At 41.2% G+C, this 21197-nt stretch overlaps 1 protein-coding gene across 16 annotated transcripts in view; it reads left to right on the top strand.

Moving 5' to 3' along the window:
- The first annotated feature begins 1821 nt into the window (after positions 1 to 1821).
- The window catches only part of VPS13B (vacuolar protein sorting 13 homolog B), a 921287-nt gene continuing 901911 nt past the window's right edge, over positions 1822 to 21197 (top strand). For 3 of the 16 annotated variants that reach the window (XM_073330469.1, XM_073330470.1, XM_073330471.1), the window contains exons 1-3: positions 1825 to 1963; positions 4885 to 5062; positions 12336 to 12479. In XM_073330469.1, the coding sequence (XP_073186570.1) occupies positions 4916 to 5062; positions 12336 to 12479 (291 nt within the window). In that variant the 5' untranslated portion in view covers positions 1825 to 1963; positions 4885 to 4915. Of the gene's footprint in view, positions 2051 to 4884; positions 5063 to 12335; positions 12480 to 21197 lie in introns of all 16 variants that reach the window. The other 13 variants (XM_073330473.1, XM_073330475.1, XM_073330474.1 and 10 more) reach the window with 9 other exon arrangements.

Raw genomic sequence — 21197 nt, 5'->3', positions numbered from 1 at the left:
CTCTGGTCACTCAATTTCAGACCTAAAGGTCACAATATTAGAACAAAAAGACTTCAAAAACAGACTCCAACGGGAGACTGATGAATTGGAATTAATTTGCAAACTGGATACAATTAACTTAGGCTTGAATAGAGACTGGGAGTGGATGTGTCATTACACAAAGTAAAACTATTTCCCCATGTTTATTTCCCCCACCCCCCACTGCTCCTCGGACGTTCCTGTTAACTACTGGAAATGGCCCACCTTGATTATCACTACAAAAGGTTTTCTCCCCCCTCTATTCTCCTTCTGGTAATAGCTCATCTTAAGTGATCACTCTCCTTACAGTGTGTATGATAACACCCATTTTTTCATGTTCTGTGTGTATATAAATCTCCTCACTGTATTTTCCACTGAATGCATCTGATGAAGTGAGCTGTAGCTCACGAAAGCTTATGCTCAAATAAATTGGTTAGTCTCTAAGGTGCCACTAGAAGTCCATTAATGGCTATTTGCTAGGATGGGTAAGGAATGGTGTCCCTAGCCTCTGTTTATCAGAGGGTGGAGATGGATGGCAGGAGATAGATCACTTGATCATCACCTGTTAAGTTCACTCCCTCCGGGGCACCTGGCATTGGCCAGTCGGTAGACAGGATACTGGGCTGGATGGACCTTCAGTCTGATCCAGTAAAGCCATTCTTATGTTCTTACATGTTTGTTGACCCCCTCAAAGAACTCTAATAGATTAGTAAGACATGATCTCCCTTTACAAAAACCATATTGACTTTTGCACAACAATTTATGTTCTTCTATGTGTCTGACAATTTTATTCTTTACTACTGTTTCAACTAAGTTGCCCGGTACTGACGTTAGACTTACCGGTCTGTAATTGCCAGGATCACCTCCATAACCCTTCTTAAATATTGGCGTTACATTAGCTATCTTCCAGGCATTGGGTACAGAAGCTGATTTAAAGGACAGGTTACAAACCATAGTTAATAGTTCTGCAATTTCATATTTGAGTTCTTTCAGAACTCTTGGGTGAATGCCATGTGGTCCTGGTCACTTGCTACTGTTAAGTGACTAATTATGTACTTCAATTATCTGTATTTTATAAATAAAATTATTGTATTTTAAATAAATCACACAGTAGGGTGGAAAAAGGATCCCCCCCCCGTTCTCTTCCCTCATGGTGGAGGTCAGCAGAAAGCAACTCCTGGAGGGGAAGATTTTCTTGTGTGTCCTAGAGCAAGATTTCCAGCCTCATTTGCCACATAGGGAGACTCAGCAGTTGCAAACCCTGTCCCTCTCATAGCAGGTCTATCCCTCTTTGCTTCTGCTGAAGAGTGTCTGGCTTCTTTCTCCCTTTAGTTGGGCCTTGCTGCTGTACAGAACCCTCCCTACTGGCAAGGCTCATAGAAATGAACAGGCTCAGCCTACAACAGGGCTAAATAAGAACCCCATCCCAAGTTATATTACTACCTTCTTCACGTGTGTGTGTGTGTGGGCTTTTATCCAGGCACAATTACCACCCCCATCTCCACTTGTGGGGGTTTTACCCTGGCACCATTTACCCTTCCCCCATCTCCACTCGGGGGAAAGGAGGCTTTTACCTCAGCACCATTTATCTTCCCCCCGATCTCTACCCAAGGGACTTTTACCATAGCACCATTTACCCTCCCACCCCCATCTCCACCGGGGGGCTTTTACTCCGGCACCATTTACCCTCCCGCCCCAGTGATCGCCCTCCCCCGCAGCGCTAAGCCCCCAACGCGCAGCTGCAGCACCGAGGCCAGGCAAGGCGCGCGCGGCGTTCCCGCCTCCCGGTGTCACCGCTGGAACCTTCCGGCCGGTCGGCGCGACCGAGCCTGCGCCGAGAACGCGCCGGAGCCGCTGCGGGGGGGGCGCGTGAGGGGAGGACACCCGCCGGGGAACCCGGAACTGCCTGGCCGAGCGGTAACGGCCGCGGCTGCCAGCCGTCACGGTGAGGCGCTGCGGGCAGGTTAGCCTGGGACGGGGGCTCAGGAGGTCGGCTGCCGGGGTCGGCGGGGAGAGGGCCCTGGGGACCACGGTAGGGGCGGGGAGAGTGCTGGGGGTGGGTGCTGGGAAGGTGGGGCGGCAGCAGCGTGAAGGGGTTGGGTGGCGGCAGGTCGTGGCGAGTGCGGGGCTGGGGTGTGGCCGGGGGAGTGTGGGAGTGTTGGGGGCTTTCACCCGCAGCACAATTACCCCTATCTCTACCTGGGAGGCCTTTAACCCTGCGCCATTTACCATTACCCAAGGGGGAGGGTTGGGGTCAGTCAGCGGTGAGGGGCGAGAGGGGTCGGGGTGAGGGGCAGGTGTTGGGGGCAGGGGATGGTGAGGGGCAAGTGGGAGGGTTGGGAGCAGGCAGGGGTGCGGGGGGTAGGGGTGGTGGTGAAAGCCGGGAGGGGTGAGGGGCAGGAGTGTGGAAGGGCTGCAGGCTGGCGGTGATGAGGGGTGAGTGTGGGAGGGTTGGGGGCAGGCAGGGGTGTGGGGTAAGTGTGCGGATTGGGGGCAGGTGGTGGTGAGGGTTGATGGTGAGGGTGGGAGCTTTGAAGGCAGGTGTTAGTGAGGGGTGAATGTCCTGAAGTATAGATAGGTGTGGAATGATTAGTTTTTTATTGGTAAATGTCAGGAAATGTTAATTTCACAGTAGATAAACCTACAAAAAAATTCCTTCTATAATAATTGAAATTTACAGACAGGCAAAGTAAGAAAAATGCTTCTTGAGAACTTATTAAAGTTTGGTTTAAGGATGTTTACTTTGTATGTTTGACATGTGATGTTGAGAATTTGGGCTTTATGGTTTATAAAGCTTTAACTCATTAAATCTGAACTGCTACTTTCATTAAATAATTATTCTAACTCACCCCCCCATAATTTTGTACAACTGTGAAAATTTAAATAGATAACAATTGAGAAAAAATGTTTAAAATTAAACCAATATTGTTCATCAAAATGATAAAAGAAATAAAAATCAAAATCTGCCAACCCTATTTATAGGATTTGTGTAGTATTGAAGTGGGCTAATATAAGATTGCATTATATGCTGGGCAGTCGTGAAAATAAGATGTGCATGTCTTGTGACTATCCATGTCAAAAACTGTGCTATGCCAAATGCAATTTATGTTTAGCTGGATTTTAAAAAAACGTTGGTTTGCCAAGAGTGGCAGGAAATAGAACTTCACTCTTGATATCTTATAATGAATTTTGGACAATTTTTAAGATTGGTGCTAGTTCAGCCCAAGCCAATGTTCTAATCTGTCTGTCTGTCATCAGCGAAAGGTAAGTTTATAAATTAGCAGGATTTATATGGATCCAGCAATTACTATTTTCCTGCTGTAAAATATTATGTAAGGATATGGCACGCATGCTGTCCTGATGCTTTATTTTTTATATTTTGTACAAGCCTACTACTGGTTCTAATACAAATAGGTTGGAAATTCATGAACACAAATATTTAATATATGTACATTTTGAGTACTGAATGTTTTCTTTAAGTATATATAACCCCAGTTTAGTAAGAAAACAGGGGTTATACTTACTTACTTTACTTGGATTTCCAGAAAGGCTTTGACAAGGTCCCTCACCAAAGGCTCTTACATAAATTAAGTTGTCATGGGATGAGAGGGAAGATCCTTTCATGGATTGAGACCTGTTAAAAGACAGGGAACAAAGGGCAGGAATAAATGGTAAATTTTCAGAAAGGAGAGGGGTAACTAGTGGTGTTCCCCAAGGGTCAGTCCTAGGATCAGTCCTATTCAACTTATTCATAAATGATCTGGAGAAAGGTGTAAACAGCGAGGTGGCAAAGTTTGCAGATGATACCTAACTGCTCAAGCTAGTTAAGACCAAAGCAGACTGTGAAGAACTTCAAAAAGATCTCACAAAACGGCAAATGAAATTGAATGTGGATAAATGTAAAGTAATGCACATTGGAAAAAATAACCCCAACTATCCATACGATATGATGCGGGCTAATTTAGCTACAACTAATCAGGAGAAAGATCTTGGAGTCATCGTAGATAGCTCTCTGAAGAAGTCCACGCAGTGTGCAGCGGCAGTCAAAAAAGCAAACGGGATGTTAGGAATCATTAAAAAAGGGATAGAGAATAAGACGGAGAATATCTTATTGTCCTTATATAAATCCATGATACGCCCACATCTTGAATACTGCGTACAGATGTGGTCCCCTCATCTCAAAAAAGATATACTGGCATTAGAAAAGGTTCAGAAAAGGGCAACTAAAATGATTAGGGGTTTGGAACTGGTCCCATCTGAGGATAGATTAAAGAGGCTAGGACTTTTCAGCCTGGAAAAGAGGAGACTAAGGGGGATATGATAAAGGTATATAAAATCATGAGTGGTGTGGAGAAAGTGAATCAGGAAAAGAGATTTAGTTGTTCCCATAATATAAGAATTAGGGGCCACCAAATGAAATTAATGGGTAGCAGGTTTAAAACAAATAAAAGGAAGTTCTTCTTCACTCAGCACACAGTCAACCTGTGGAACTCCTTGCCTGAGGAGGTTGTGAAGGCTAGGACTATAACAGGGTTTAAAAGAGAACTAGATAAATTCATGGAGGTTAAGTCCATTAATGGCTATTAGCCAGGATGGGTAAGGAATGGTGTCCCTAGCCTCTGTTTGTCAGAGGGTGGAGATGGATAGCCGGAGAGAGATCATTTGATCATTACCTGTTAGGTTTGCTCCCTCTGGGGCACCTAGCATTGGCCACTGTTTGTAGTCAGGATACTGGGCTGGATGGACCTTTGGTCTGACCCACTATGGCCATTCTTACGTTCAAAACTTGAAATAAATTGTCACATTTCCAAACATTGTACTAACTAATGCTAATTTTTAATGTGATCTCTTACTGTTTTTTTTTAGTGCTTGGTGTATAATCCAGAAATCTTCCACAATGCTAGAGTCGTACGTGACTCCTATTTTAATGAGTTATGTGAATCGCTACATTAAGAACTTGAAGCCCTCAGATCTACAGCTGTCACTATGGGGAGGAGATGTGGTTCTTAGCAAACTTGAATTAAAGCTGGATGTACTTGAACAGGTATGTTAACAGTAGCTCAATTTAAAATAAGTTCAGTAAAATGTTCAAGATACTATCTGTAGATCACTCGTCACTTACAATCATTACTATTTTTGCTATCTGTTTTGTTCCTATCTTTGGAGGTTTTTTCCCTGTTGCTCAGCCTTTAGCTGCTCTGGGAATCCTACATCCCCTGTTCTAGTGGATGAACCGGGAAGATTTGCATTTCTGCAAATCACTGGGCTTGAAGAGAGAGCCATCTCTTTATGGAGCATATCCCTTCTTTCAGTGATCTGTCATTTCACAGTACCAGCACTTAACTGAACTGCTTCTCCCTTTAAAAAATATTATCAATCTTTTATTTTACTAACTGAATTTAATGATATTTAAAACCATTCAAAATGTTGTGAATCAAATTAAAATCCTCCTTTTAATGATTTAGGTGCAGATTTTAACTTACGGGACTCATTGCAGAGAGCTTCCAACTTTTTCAGTAGCGGCTTTCCTCTTTCTGCTGGGCTGTGAATGGAAAGACTGTAGTTCTGTAGCAAATTCCCCTCCCTCACCAAGTGTCTGATCCCTTTTGGTGATCTCAGTTTGCAAGTCCATGTCCAGCTGAGTATCCTTGCTTGTATCTGATGTTTCTGGCATATCTAATTTCCTCAGGTCATTTGTCAGTTAATATAGGGTCTCTTTTACCCCTTTGCTGAGCCCTGGCTCAGGTCATATTGATGGCTGGCTCCAAACTTCATATCAGAGGCTTGTACCAACTCAGTTTCTCTTTTTGTGGTTTAAGTTTACAGCACCATTCAAGCTAGCAGCAAGAACACCCTCATCCCCAAACATTCTTCTGTTCGTATCACCAACCATTCATTTGGGTATGGTAAAATGAGCTAAGAGAGTCTCCCAGAAAGTTTTTCCCTCAAAGATAGTGGGACTTCTGAATTATTTTAGCCCCTGAACATTTGTTTTTTCCTCTTCAGAGTTCCTGCAGGATACAAATAGCGTGGAAATCTCTAGTTTTACCTAAATTCTGGCTTGATTCCTATGGCAGTAGCTGACTTCTAAGGCTCTCTGCACCCTCCTGAGTTTTCTCGCAAAGCAGTTTCTCAGTCCCTGAAGTCCTTGCTGCATCTCAGCTTTATTAGCAAATTCTGTGTTGGCCTAAGCTTTCTTGTTATTTCTGGTTCCTGAAAAACCTTTTTGTCTATGGTAATTAAGTCAGTGGTCACCTGTTCAATCCACTTTGCCGGCACAGACTAGGCCTTTTGTAGCTGGGTTTCAAAATATGTCCTGACCCTTCATGTCTTCCTAATCAACAGAGGTTTTGTTTCCAGCTGATTATGTTAGATCTCTGCCTTTGGGCTATCCCTAACTTCTTTCTGAGAAGTTTCCAGATACTATGTTAGGTCTTCTTTTAATTTCTTCTGATGTGCTTTGATTTCTGCAAGTGTTTCACTTATTTGTTCCATTTTGGTTCAGCAACAATAGCTGCTCACGATTTCTCTCCTTGGAAAGTATCCCACTTTGGTGATTGCTCGTATTTCCTCTCCACTGAGTGATAGAGCCTTGTAGGTCAGTTTTCCTTTGAAGGGCACATTGATAGTGTGGACTACTGGTATTTTCTGTGGGTAACTTGTTTTTATTTACACCTTATTCTCTAGTCCTTGTGCAGGTGCATTCACAAACAGCATGTAGGCAATCCGCTCTTTCAGGAATCTCAGCCCACACGCTGCCTGGTTCCTAGGAAGCAGGTCTGCACCTAGAATTGACTTCATTTAAATTAAAGCAGAGAGCAAAACATCGTGTTGCTTTCCACAGCTCCCTCAAAAGGAAACTGCATCACAAAACTAACAAAACAGCATTTCTTCTAAGACTCCTTGAACCTCTGTAGCGCTTAGTGAAGATACTACCTACATTGATGGGAGAGCTTCTAGGTGTAGGTACTCCACTTCCCAGAGAGGCAGTAGCTATGTCAATGGGAGAAGTCCTCCTGTTGACATAGCGCTGTCTATGGAGTTTGGTTGGTATAACTGCATCCCTCGAGGGTGTGGATTTTCCACACCCCTGACCGACATAGTTATACTGAAATAAGTCGGTAGTGTAGATCAAGCCTAAGAAAAGACTTAAAAAAAGAACTAGATAAGTTTCAGGAGGATAGGTCTGTCAATGGCTATTAACCAGGATGGGCAGGGATGCAACGCAATACTCTGAATGTCCGTAGCCTCTGTTTGCCAGAAGCTAGGAGTGGATGATAGGATGAACCACTTGATTGCCTGTTCTGTTCATTCCCCCGGGGCACCTGCTATTGGCCACTGTCAGAGGACAGGATGCTGGGCTAGGTGGACTGTTTGTTTGACTCAGTGTGGCCGTTCTAATGTACTTGTAAGGCTCTGTTTAACAATCCCATCTGGTGATTCCTGCCATAACATAATTACTTTTACTAAGTATAGTAAGTGTACATGTTTTCTGAAGTAGTTGGATTGGAATAGAATCCCTTGAATCTCAGAAAGAAAGCATAGTTTTCTGGTGATCCAGGAAATCTGGGTTCGTTTAATGGCTCTGCCATAAACTTTCTTTTTGTCTGTGGGCAAGTTGTGTAGGCCTCCATCCTGCAAACATTTGCACCTTCAAATCTCACTGAGCTTAGTGAGACTAATTATGTGTGCAAAATTGCTCCCTTGTGTATGTGTTTGCAAGACTGGGTCCTTAATCTGTATGTGCCTTAGTTCCCCACTGGTAGAATGGGATAATCATAGTAAGAAGGAATGTTGTGAGGACACATTAATTATTGTTTGTCTGCAAAGTGCTCAGCTACTATGATGTGTAAAGTTCATGTAAGTATTGAGTTTAATATTTGGTCCATCAAGACTTTCAGCAATTTTCAAGTGGTCCGTGAAAAAAAAAGTTTGAGAACCACAGTTCTAGAGGAAGGCGCTCCAAGCTGGGATGGGGGTACACTGCAAAAGCAACATGAGGAAATGTGCTGAATCTATACTGTTGATGCCAAGTTGGAGCCAGTATTCACTAAACTCAATTGAAAGATTCTCATTGACATCCAGGAAGGCTTAGATCAAGCCCAAAGAGTGTTTCAGTCTCCTGGGCTATCAGGCCACCCTCCTGTTAACTTAAGGTTTTTTAAAAAATAATTTGCAGAATTTTATATAAATAATGCTAATAAGTGCATATAAATGAAATTTAACTTCAGTTCAATTTACCTCAAGAGCATGTGTATTTTTTTTTTCTTTGTTATGCAGGCACTGGTTGCAACTGTGTAGTTAAACCTGAGTTCCATTTTTCACTTAAAGGAAAGATTCAGCATCTTTATGTATGAAAAATACATGCATCCTCATAAAAATGACAGCACTCACTTTTTGAATACAGAATGAATTTTCTGAGAATTTACAAGTAGATCTTTGTTTGGAGTTTAAAGTTAATTAAAATGTGGTCCTTTAAGAAACTTTGGATGTTAGCCTCTTCCTTGTCCCAAATGATCTTGAATGGAATAATGGAGACTCTTCAAAATGTTTATATAATTAAAATTAATTGAAATCTTGTACATAGATTATAGTGGAAAAAATTATATTTAAATTAAGTTATTAACTATTTTGTATTACTATAGAAATCACTAGCTCAGGCAACTTTTAAGGGGGGTGGGCATTGTGGTATCAGAAGAAACTCAACAAATCATAATCTTTCCTTTTACAGCTGTCTTGCATGCAACGTTGCTATTGGTTGAATGAGTCAGTAGTGTGAGGGAGACAGAATACATGTCCGGCATTCTCTCCGGTGGTGGTATTACTGTATTTTTCTTACCATTGAATCTAGGAGTCCTACTCGTGGACCAGGACCCCATTATGCTAGGCACTGTATAAACACAGAACAAAAAGACTGTCCTTTATAGATTATTTGATCTAGTTACACTGCTGTTTAAAGGTTCTGTGGCTGCATTATGATTGTGCTTAAAGGACTCTCAGCTGTGCTCAAGGTAGCACTGCCGGGGAACTGAAGCAGAAATGCAGAGAGATCTCTAATTGCATACAACCAATGGGACTTTGGGGCTGAACAGCTTCTACCTTTTTCTCATATTGCTGGTCTCACCAAGACAGCTTTATAAATTAATAAGTCAATTGCAAAGTAAGGAACATATTCACCTTACAGTTTGATAGTTTTACGCTGCTTTGGCAATGCAAAGCAGCAGTAAATCTCACTTAACAATATATTCTGACTGCTTTGTGCTTCTCTGGTGTATTGGTGAATCTGCCCTTAAAAGTAAAATAAAATAATGTTTTGAAGTTGTTGTATATCTTCAAATCATTAGAAGTATTGAAAGTAGGGATGTAAAATATTAACCGGTTAACCGGTAAGTATTGGTCTTACTGTTAACCCACCCTAACCGTTAACCCGCTATGTGTGGGTGTCGAATGGGTTCTCCTGCCCCAGGCCGCGGCAGCTGGGAGCAGCCCCAGCAGGCCCTGGGAGCTTCGTGGGGGGTGGCCAGCTGGGCAGCAGGACTGCATTTAGGCTGGGGGCGGGGCAGGGGCTGCGGGCTCTGTGTGTGTGTGGGAGGTAAAGTAGTCCCCGGTCTTCCTCTGTGCCACTGGAAGGGGTACGGTTGCAGAGGTAGACGGTGCGCTGGTCAGGGAAGGGAAGCTGCTGCTGTGGTGGGTGGCACGGAGCATCTGCGAAGGCTGCATTGGGACAAACTAGATAGTTTACAGTCTGGACTCTGTGTGTGTGTATAATTACTGGTCTGAACTTTATTCTGTTTGCATATCAGAAATCTGATCAAGTCATGATCACTTGTACTGAAGCTACCATTAATATTTAGATCTGGTTAAGGTTACCCTTAAGAGAAATCCAAATATGTACAGAAATGCACGGTTAAAGCACCCAAAGAACCTTAACTCTACCTTGTAGCAGTACCATAAAGGGAAAATATGAAAAAAACCTGTCTTTAAAAATTAGTTTAACCTAATCTGGGAACTGCAAACACAAAATGCCTTTATTATTATTGTGAGGCATCACTGTAATATATTATTTATAGAGCAGAATCCTGAATGTGAGGAAGACAAGTTTTGATATTAATATGGAAGTAGAGGTAATAATACTTAACTTACCTACCTGTCCCACAGGGATATTGAGGGTTCATAGATTTTTAAGGCTAGAAGAGAGAACTAAAATCATCTAGTCTGGCCTCCTGCATAACACAAGCCAAAGAATCTAACCCAACAATTTCTGCATTGAACCTGTATATTGTTTGAGCTACAGCATATATCTTTTAATGTTTGTATACTACTTCAAACATGTAAAACATTATGTAAGTGTTAAGTATTAAGCAAATGTAATCTAGTATAGTTACAAGAAATATTATTCAACATTCCATGTAGTACTTAGTTTAATGGGAAAAGATTTCATGAGAATGGAAGGGGAATAAAAATAAGGCCTCTGGTATGTTTGTTTGTTAAATTACTAAATGTGGCGTGCACACTTGTTCTGTGTTGCCTCAATTATCATTCTTAAGTACCACAACAAAGGGTTTGCATTATATCACTGCAGAGACAATTATTTGTCCAATTAGGATAATGTCAGACAACATTTGAATCAACATTCCTTTGACACAGGAAGGTTAACTTACCTTCTAAGTATATAGGCAATCTATCTCTCAGTGTTTTGCTCCACTTCCTGCTTTCAGAAGTGTGTTTTTCTTTTTTTTTTTCCTTCATTCAAAGGATTTTTCCATATCTTGTAGGAAGCTTTGGACACAAATGGGACTTTGAGTTAAATCCATCTGGTAAATAGTGGAAAAAAGCTCTTTCAGAATGTCTTTTAAAGTAAACTTAGAATTCCCACATGTAAAGGCAAATCAGTGTCTAAATAAACATTGCTATACTGATGATTGGCATAGAAATTAAATATTTGAGAAACAAGAAGGCTAGCTTATTTCTACAACTCAATTAAATTGCAGCTCGTACTGGCCTGCTATTTTCCTTTGTGAAAGCCTCACCTGTATGTTGTACATTTTTTATTTTATCAGGCTGTTGGAGAGCTTAGTGCTTCTTATTCTTCCCTGCTTGTTTGGGCTGTTGGAAAGCTGATGTAATGTGATTGACTCCATTTGTTATAGGCAGCAAAATGACCTACAACATTTTGAGTACAGAATGAATTTTCTGAGAATTACAAGTAGATCTTTGTTTGGAGTTAAAGTTAATTAAAACGTGGTCCTTTAAGAAACTTTGGATGTCAGTCTTTTCCTTGTCCCAAATTATTTTGAATGGAATAATGGAGACTCTTCAAAATTTTTACATAATTAAAATTAATTGAAGTCTTGTACATAGGTTATAGTGGAAGAAATTCTTATAGTTTAAAAAAAAACCCTGAATGTATTTCAACCTGACCATGTTCAAAAGATTTGTTTTATATACAGTGTGTACAGAAACTCTCATCCGTGTGTCAAATAAACCACAAAGTAAATCTTTGCTGTGTGGAGTGTAGCCTGATTCGATTAGTCTTCCCATGTTGATCTCCTTTCCTCTTGTTTGACTTGTTCCCTTAACTTCAAATATTATGTTAACACTGGAGGAAAAGAGTACAAACTCAACTTTATAGATAAAAAGGAACCAACAAGTTACATATGTAATAAAACCATAGCCCTCATTCTTTAAGTACCTGCTCCATCTTTGTGTTTATCATTTCTTGCTGTCTTCCATGTGATTTGAGCCTGTTCCTAATAGGTACAGAGCACTTGCAACTCCCAATGAAGTACTAAAAGGTTTTAGGAGTAAAAACCTCTTTTCACCGCTATGCATTTTTTAATATAAATCTGTAACTCTCCATGCACTCCACAGGCACTATAGAAATAATACAGCATGCGTATGAATATAATTAACTTTCATTGTTAATTGTTGTGAGTATGCTCTAGTTATGTTTCTAGAGTAGTGATGCATTTCACTGTAGCTGCATATAAGAGAGACTGTGTTTTAAACCTTCTTTAATTATCAGGGATATAGTAGAATCCAGATGTTTTCTTTCAACACATAAGCACAATAAATGTGTGTGAGTAAATGCATGTGACCAATTATTAACTAAAGTGTCAAGAATTATGCCATACATAACTGACAGTGGAAAAAAAGAACTCTTGAGGGTTTTTTTGTGGGGAGGGCGCAGGCATGAAGTGGCTCTTAAGATTTTATTCTCGTTGTTTTTTTTGTAAAGTAGCAAATGTGTCCTTGACAGTTGTGATTTTGTTTTTAATTAAGTTTGAATATCTAATTGGTTAATTCGTGTTTTTTAGGAGCTGAAACTACCGTTTAGTTTTTTAAGTGGACATATTCATGAATTACGAATCCATGTACCATGGACAAAACTAGGCTCAGAACCAGTTGTCATCACTATCAATACAATGGAGTGCATCTTGAAACTGAAGGATGGAGTCCAGGTAGGAAGCCTGTGATGAGTTTATATAAAATATAATTGTTAAAATTGAGGGTTTTTTTAAAAAAAATTGATAAAGTAGTTAATGTTGTATTACAGGAATGCTAATGTCTTTTTGTCTGTCATGTCTGGCCAAAAGTCTTTGTCTGCACAGAAGCAGTAATCATGGTTAATACACAAGGACTGCAATGCTTTCTATTCAGATTTTCCTTTTTCTTTCACTTTATTTGCTGTAAAATTTGCCTGCAGGTGTAAAAGCAGGTTAATGAATCTCTGCCAAAATTTTCCTATGACTAGGTAGCAAATGAATCTCAAGAGCAACATAGCATCCTAAGTGCTTCCAACTTTTACCACCCAAGAAGTTATGTCCTACTGCTGGATTAAGTTATATAGAGCATCACTAGGCTGTCTCTTCAAGAGATGAGTTATTACTATAGGAATGCTTTATTAAAGTTCATATTATTTCAGTATAGCTATCTTTTCTGTTTTGATGTAATAAGTTATTGGCTTAAAATATAAAGTCTTCTTGGAAGACATTTTTTAGTGTCTTTTAAAAGCTTTTTATTTAGTTGTTTGTGACAGACGCAAAACAACATTTCGTGTCTGTAAAATTTTCATTCCACCACAATGAAATCTGGTATCATACGAGCAACTGGATATTATTATATTTTGCGTATATGAGTTTAAAAAAAAGTACAGTGCTTTGTGAAATATGCAGTAGCATCTTGCCATACTTCAGCATTCATTGTCAATCAACAAATATGTTGGAACACTTCAACACTAAAGCACGTTCTAGCTTTCTTTCTTTGTCTAAACATTTATTTCATTTCAATAGATACTCCAATTATATTAATTTAGAGTCCTGGGAAATAAACATATGATTTACACATCTTCTGTGGAACTTCCACAATTTGCTTAATGAACGGTTAATATTTGATACCAATAGTTCGATATCTGAAAGTAATTACATTGGAGAACATTTCTGCATTACATTTAGGTGATGAATGTTCTGTAATGAAAGTCAATCTATTTCTGGAATTAGAGATTTTTGTTTTGTTTTGGAAAACCTGGTCCTAGTTATGCCACCCATGCAGTGCTCTCTCTCTCTCTTTCTGTCTCTTTCATATATATAGCTATATATTTTACGTATATATAAAAACAACATCCAGACACTAAGTATTTTTTCAATGGTAAGGTAGAGGTTTCAAAGCCAGATGTCCCATAAGAAACACATTTTAGAAGCAGCAAATTACAATTAATTGTAGAAGCTGCGGAAAAAGATTTGTAACACATGACTTTGTGCAACCAAGAACTAATATTTGATATTGGACCATGCAGATGGCTACTGCTGGTATGATCCGATTTCCTGCTTGCATGGTATTTGAAACTTAAATTTTGTGGTGCATACAGCAGAAGGTCAGATGTCATGAATGTAAAGCACTCTCAAAACAAGTATTTGTTACAGATGTTTAAGATTCAGAGGCAAGAAAGGATTTTTGAAAATTACAACTGACGTTTGAACAAATTATTCAGTGGTATGTACACCCTGGAGAGTAACATTTGGGTCTGTGCCAATGATAGCGTTTATCTTTGAGTAATAAGAATGCAAATGAAAACATTTTGTTGTTTTCTATGGGTATATTTTTAAGAAGCTGTGAGTTTGATTTTATTTCATGAAAAAGTACTTCTATTAGAAATTAAGTGTTAAGAAAAATGAAAATATCTACTGACTTCCATGTCAAATTTAAGTATTTTTAGGCTATTTTAATTTGTACTATGTAATTGTAGGTTGAATGGTTAAGACTAAGACTTTTATCATCAAAATATTTGCTTGTTAGAAACTGTTAAAATGCACACACATTGTAATTGGTAAAATGTCTTCTCAAAACACCGTGATGATGGAATAAATGTTTACTATTTTTTTTATTTTGAATTAACTATCAACTAAAACAATTGCATCAAAGAACTTCAAATCAGTAAAATAATAAGAAAACATTGTATCCTGTCCCGTGTTAGTTCTCAAAAGTTATGAGCTTAATCCTGCACTTCCTTCCTCAGGCAAAATGTCTGTTGGAGTCCTGAGCAGTTTGTCTGAGCAAAGTGGGTGCAGTCATTGACTCTAACTTACAACCATGAAAAGCTGTGGTGAAATCTGTGGAGGAGGGGTGAAGTTAGCTGCGTTTCTGATGAATGTTGGCTTGGGTTTGCAAAGGAGGTAGTGGGGCATGGTCTTAAACATGATGATCCTATGGGTATCCATGGAAAGGAAGTTCTGATCTTGGGTGCCAGGCCCTTTGCAGTGCTTCCAAAGATGCATCACCATGGGGATCATACACCTGCAACTCTTTAGGAGTTGTGGTGCTGCTGGTTCCTTTGTCCATGCTTTGGCAATATCTCTTTCCCAAGTGGGGTGAAGGCATAGAGTGGAAGATAAGGCTGATTCTAGCAGCTTTAACTTCTGCTGAACTTCTATGATGGTGATTACCTTTTTAGAAGAGGAGAATGTTTATTCCCTCTGAAGCATCTGGTATTGACCACTGTCAGAAGACAGGATACTAGGCTAGATGGATCATTGGTCTGAGCAGAAAAACAGTATGTCTGTTTTTATGTTCTAATGTGGTATACAGTGATGTGTTTCACCCACACATACTGTAAGCCCACAGAGTAGCAGCAGAGGTACTTCTGTAAATGCTTGGGGATTAGGGGTTCATGGAGAAACTGCCTCTCCCACTTTTGTGCTTCCCAGTTTGTTTTTGCTCAGTTATGCTTTCTGTGATGAAGTGGGAATTTCCTGTGACTGACTTGAGTAGGGATTGCTATCCAGGGGTTTAGATGGGTTAAAATGCTCCTGCGGCAAAGCGGGAGATATGAGGTTGTTTGGGTCATATAACTGTCTGGGGTGGTATGAATGGATTGTTAAGGACTGGCTGAAACTCACACCAGTGGAGGATCTGGAAAGACAATGGGAAATCTAGTGATTGCACAGTTGACACCTAATGACTCAGCAGTGGTCCTTTAAGAGGATGACAGTAGAATGGGAGGTGAAAGGAGGCTAGGATCAGAGCTGGCTTTTTGAGAGACAGAGGAAGTTCTGACCTGAGGCTGACAGGCAAAGGGACAGAAACAGAGAGAAAGGAAACCAAGATGGTTTCTAGAGCAGTATGGCTCAAGGAAACCTTGGCTTTAGCCAGTATAGACTATATCTTAACCTCTGTTTCTCTGTGCTAATCTAAAGACTTCCCAATGCTGTATTCCAGTTGACTAGTAAGTCCTACAGTTTTGAAAAGTGTGCCTGGTGTCTCTTCAAATACTTGCTGGGGTGCATTAATTCCTGAAGAGGTTGAAAGTCTCTGAACAGAAATCTATCTTGGTTGGACTTGCTGGGCGGAGCTCATGGTTAGAAGCAGCAGTGCTGGAGCCCAGAGACTCAGGGCAGGTCTTCACTACCCACCAGATTGGTGGGTAGTGATCGATCTATCGGGGATCGATTTATTGCGTCTCATCTAGACGCGATAAATTGATCCCCAAATGCGCTCCCCGTCGACTCTGGAACTCCAGCTTACGAGAGGCTGAGCGGAGTTGACAGGGGAGCAGCAGCGGTCGACTCGCTGCCATCCTCACGGCCAGGTAAGTCGACCTAAGATACGCACCTTCAGCTATGCTATTCACATAGCTGAAGTTGCGTATCTTAGATCGACCCACCCCCTAGTGTAGGCCCAGGGCTTGGTATCAGAGGTGTTGAGACCATGTGGCCTATCCTTAAGGAGGTCTGGCACAGTAAGGGACTGTTTAAAAGCTGAGGCATAGTACTGATCATGTGGATCCATGACCCTTTTTTCCTCCCGCAGGTGAATGAGAGCCTTGAGTAAGTAAGCATGACAATTTACTAGCTAGAAAATAGGTTGCTAAATATGTTCTCCCTGGAGAGGGAGTTTTTGAGTGAGCATTTGTAAGATGTGCAGTTGAACATGAAGGCAGAATATGCCTTGATTACAGTTTCTACAATACCGCAGTGGTAGTTGCAGTAGAACTCAGGGGTCCATTCTTTTACAACACCCTTATTGCATGTATGACAACTTGTTGAGTCAGTGGAACTCCATGGAGGTGTATGGGTCATCGTGGTTGTCTTTCACAGTTGTGTGGCCTAAACATCAGTGTTTCTGATGTCAAGTTACAATAATACTCAGGTAAGCCAGTTACATAAGGTGTAAGACCCAAATAAATGTGGGTCTAAAATAAGGGAAACTTGGGAGGAATTTACTTGTGGTGATTACTTCCTGGATAAGTTGAAGTTGTGCTGATCATGATCAGAGGTGATGCTGGAAACTGTTGTTAGAAAATTACCTATAAATGATGGAATGCCAGTTTCAGTTATTGGGCTTAAAGGGACCCACTTAGTAGTGTACATAAACAGCAATAGGGCCCTGCATTAAATATGAAACAGTGTTTAATCATGTAAAATTAAAGACTGTAATACATATTCACAAGGAAGTTTACATTTGTTTACACAACCTTAACTGTCATTTCTTGACTTTGAAGAAGAATCACTTAGCAATCTCAAGTTTTAATGTTTTTGTTGTATGGAATTTCCTCTCTTGTTTAAAAAACAAACAAAAAAACCCAAACAAATTCCATCATAGGTAATTATTTGCTAGACAGAAGTGGAATGCTCTATGCAGCACACTATGTGCAATCAATTGAGCTGAGAAACCTTGCCTCTGCCCATACACACTCTCATTTATGAAAACTGGCCATACACCTTGAACTGGCCATACACCCTGTCTGTTTAAAAAAAACCAAACCCCTTTCTTTTAGTGTATAGCCTATTTTAAAATTAAAATATTCAGTTTACAAATCTGATTATAATAAGTGTTAATCTTTGTGTATGAATGTAAAATTTAAAAAGTTAGAGAGCTGCCCTCCAGGCAGAAGTCCAAACCATCTGGGCTGGCTGCCAGAGTTCCTTGAACTCAGACTCTCAGGTTCTCATTAAAGTGCCTTGTGTCCGTGCACAAGCTTTTTGAAAAGTGAATTATTTGGGGTGTAAGGTCGCAGTAATTAATCCTGTTTGGAATTGGAGTGACTGTACTTTACAGTGAGTTTGTTAGCTTATGATTCATATGATGTATTCCTAACTACTTTGCTTCTGACAGTTCTCCCACTGCTATCCCAGACTGTATTGCTTCACAGTTCAGTCAGCCTGTCTTCGAATCTGTGTGCCCTCCACTGCTCCAGTTTAATTTAGACTGGATGCCACCTCTCTGTTTAAATGCTGGCATGCAGCCATGTGTGCCCCTTTTTGATACAAGGTAATTGTGAGTTCAGGCAATGAGTCATAAGACCATTATAGCAGCCATGCCCCTTGTGCTTCCATGTGGACACCTGCAGTGTTCCTGGACTTGATTGTCCTCTTTGTACAGCTGCATGTCCAGTCCCATGTGGAGAAGTCACTGGAATGCAAACGTCTACAAGACATTGTTATAGCAAATGACAGCAGTGGGCACTCCCAGACTTGTTCCCAGTGCCAAGTCAAAGCAAAGGAGGTGTGACAGAAGTAGCTGAAGATAAGGGACAAGAACAGGACCTCTGGTAATGCTTCTACTATCTGCCCATACTGTGAGCAACTGGACTGGATTTTTTGCAAGCAATGTCACCACCTAACCCAAAAATGGAGAGATGGGCGGTTTTCCACAAAGCACATGAGACTCCCAAGCACCTAAGACACCACAGAAGGCATCCTTGACTTTTTGTATTGCATGGGGTCTCACCAGGAGGAAATTCTTCAGGGGAAGCAATAACTGTATGATGTGACAGATTGGGCAATTAAAAGTACATCATTCAAACAGCCATACTGAAGCTGCTGTGGAGGAGAGCTCTCCCTGTTCAAGCATCCAGCTTTTTAAACAAGGGAAGCCATCATAACTGTTAATGTCCAAAGTGGTCTGAGGAGCAAAAGTTTCCCTGATCTTTGCAACAAACATGCCTAAATTTCTAAAGATCCTGGCATCATGGTCCTTTTCAGACTGTCCCATGTGAGTATCAGTGAACCTTCCACCGTGCTCTACCAGGCCTTGCAGCACCATGGGGAAATATCCCTTCTTGTAGATGATAAAGACATTGGCTTGGTGTGGGAGGCAAACGGAAGGTATCTGGGTCACATAAGTAATGCATATGCAGTTTGGGAGCCCCATCAGTGCAAAGCTATCAGTAACGTGTTCATTGCCAAGTTTGCAACATAACACAGCAGCACCCTCCTCATAGCTCTGCAAATCTCCATAACAATAGCCTCATCAGTTGATCTACCTATACCAAACTAGTAAACTATTGATTGACAACCCTCGAGTGGTGAGTTTCCAGATGGTAATGGCCACACATTTCTCTCTGCTGAGGGGAACTCTCATGTTGGTGTGCTGTTGTAGTTCTGGTTTCAGAGTAACAGCCGTGTTAGTCTGTATTCGCAAAAAGAAAAGGAGTACTTGTGGCACCTTAGAGACTAACCAATTTATTTGAGCATGAGCTTTCGTGAGCTACAGCTCACTTCATCGGATGCATACCGTGGAAACTGCAGCAGACTTTATATACACACAGAGATCATAAAACAATACCTCCTCCCACCCCACTGTCCTGCTGGTAATCACTTATCTAAAGTGATCATCAAGTTGGGCCATTTCCAGCACAAATCCAGGTTTTCTCACCCTCCACCCCCCCCCACACAAACTCACTCTCCTGCTGGTAATAGCCCATCCAAAGTGACAACTCTCTACACAATGTGCATGATAATCAAGGTGGGCCATGTCCAGCACAAATCCAGGTTTTCTCACCCCCTCACCCCCCTCCAAAAACACACACACACAAACTCACTCTCCTGCTGGTAATAGCTCATCGAAAGTGACCACTCTCCCTACAATGTGCATGGTAATCAAGGTGGGCCATGTCCAGCACAAATCCAGGCTTTCTCACCACCCCCTTTTCCCGAGGACGGACGGACACACACACACACACACACACACACACACACACACACTCACTGTCCTGCTGGCAATAGCTCATCCAAACTGACCACTCTCCAAGTTTAAGTCCAAGTTTAACCAGAACGTCTGGGGGGGGGTAGGAAAAAACAAGGGGAAATAGGCTACCTTGCATAATGACTTAGCCACCCCCAGTCTCTATTTAAGCCTAAATTAATAGTATCCAATTTGCAAATGAATTCCAATTCAGCAGTTTCTCGCTGGAGTCTGGATTTGAAGTTTTTTTGTTTTAAGATAGCGACCTTCATGTCTGTGATTGCGTGACCAGAGAGATTGAAGTGTTCTCCGACTGGTTTATGAATGTTATAATTCTTGACATCTGATTTGTGTCCATTTATTCTTTTACGTAGAGACTGTCCAGTTTGACCAATGTAAATGGCGGAGGGGCATTGCTGGCACATGATGGCATATATCACATTGGTGGATGTGCAGGTGAACGAGCCTCTGATAGTGTGGCTGATGTTATTAGGCCCTGTGATGGTGTCCCCTGAATAGATATGTGGACACAGCTGGCAACGGGCTTTGTTGCAAGGATAAGTTCCTGGGTTAGTGGTTCTGTTGTGTGGTATGTGGTTGTTGGTGAGTATTTGCTTCAGGTTGGGGGGCTGTCTGTAGGTCAAGGACTGGCCTGTCTCCCAAGATTTGTGAGAGTGTTGGGTCAGCCTTCAGGATAGGTTGTAGATCCTTAATAATACGTTGGAGGGGTTTTAGTTGGGGGCTGAAGGTGACAGCTAGTGGCGTTCTGTTATTTTCTTTGTTAGGCCTGTCCTGTAGTAGGTAACTTCTGGGAAGTCTTCTGGCTCTATCAATCTGTTTCTTCACTTCTGCAGGTGGGTATTGTAGTTGTAAGAAAGCTTGACAGAGATCTTGTAGGTGTTTGTCTCTGTCTGAGGGGTTGGAGCAAATGCGGTTGTATCGCAGAGCTTGGCTGTAGACAATGGATCGTGTGGTGTGGTCAGGGTGAAAGCTGGAGGCATGTAGGTAGGAATAGCGGTCAGTAGATTTCCGGTATAGGGTGGTGTTTATGTGACCATTGTTTATTAGCACTGTAGGTAGTCTTCTGCATCCTGAAGTTCTGCTTCCACTGCTGGTCATCCCAGTTCTGTGTCACTATCCTATCCGACCAGTCAGTGCTAGTTGATTACTTTCAGAAGTGATGCTCCACTGAGGAAAGCCCCTCCAGGTATATGTATGCAGAAGTAATTGCTTGATTTCATCCTTCTGCTCCTCTTACCTGTAGTCCTTATCACCATTGCATTTGAAGCTGCTGAGTTAAATGCAGTCAGCTGAACAACTGCAATAAATGTGCACATCCTGTTTGTACTAATTATTGTGATGATCACGGTGTTCAGCAGTATGTATTCCATGCTGTCTGAAAGCAGTTTGAAAATTGAATTGGTGCTGGCAAAATACAGATGAATTTATGGGTTCCCAAGGAATCAGGGGCATTTGTTAGTGTGACCCTACATCCCAGAATTCTTGTAGTTCTGGTAGGCATCTGTGATAAAGTCGGGGGATAGCTCCCTTTGATGGACACCCAGTAAGCCAGTTAGCTGTAAAATCCCTCTTGGTAGCTGTTCTTGACTTGCTTTATGTGTAAAGGGTTAAAAAGTCCCCCAGGTAAAGGAAAAAAAAAAAAAGTGGGCACCAGACCAAAAGAGCCAATGGGAAGGCTAGAACTTTTTAAAATGGGG

This window comes from Lepidochelys kempii, chromosome 2 (assembly GCF_965140265.1).
Source record: "Lepidochelys kempii isolate rLepKem1 chromosome 2, rLepKem1.hap2, whole genome shotgun sequence".
In the NCBI taxonomy this organism is placed as follows: Eukaryota; Metazoa; Chordata; order Testudines; family Cheloniidae; genus Lepidochelys; species Lepidochelys kempii.
The sequence above is the reverse complement of the archived record's forward strand: the minus strand, read 5'-3'. Positions and strand labels throughout refer to the sequence as shown.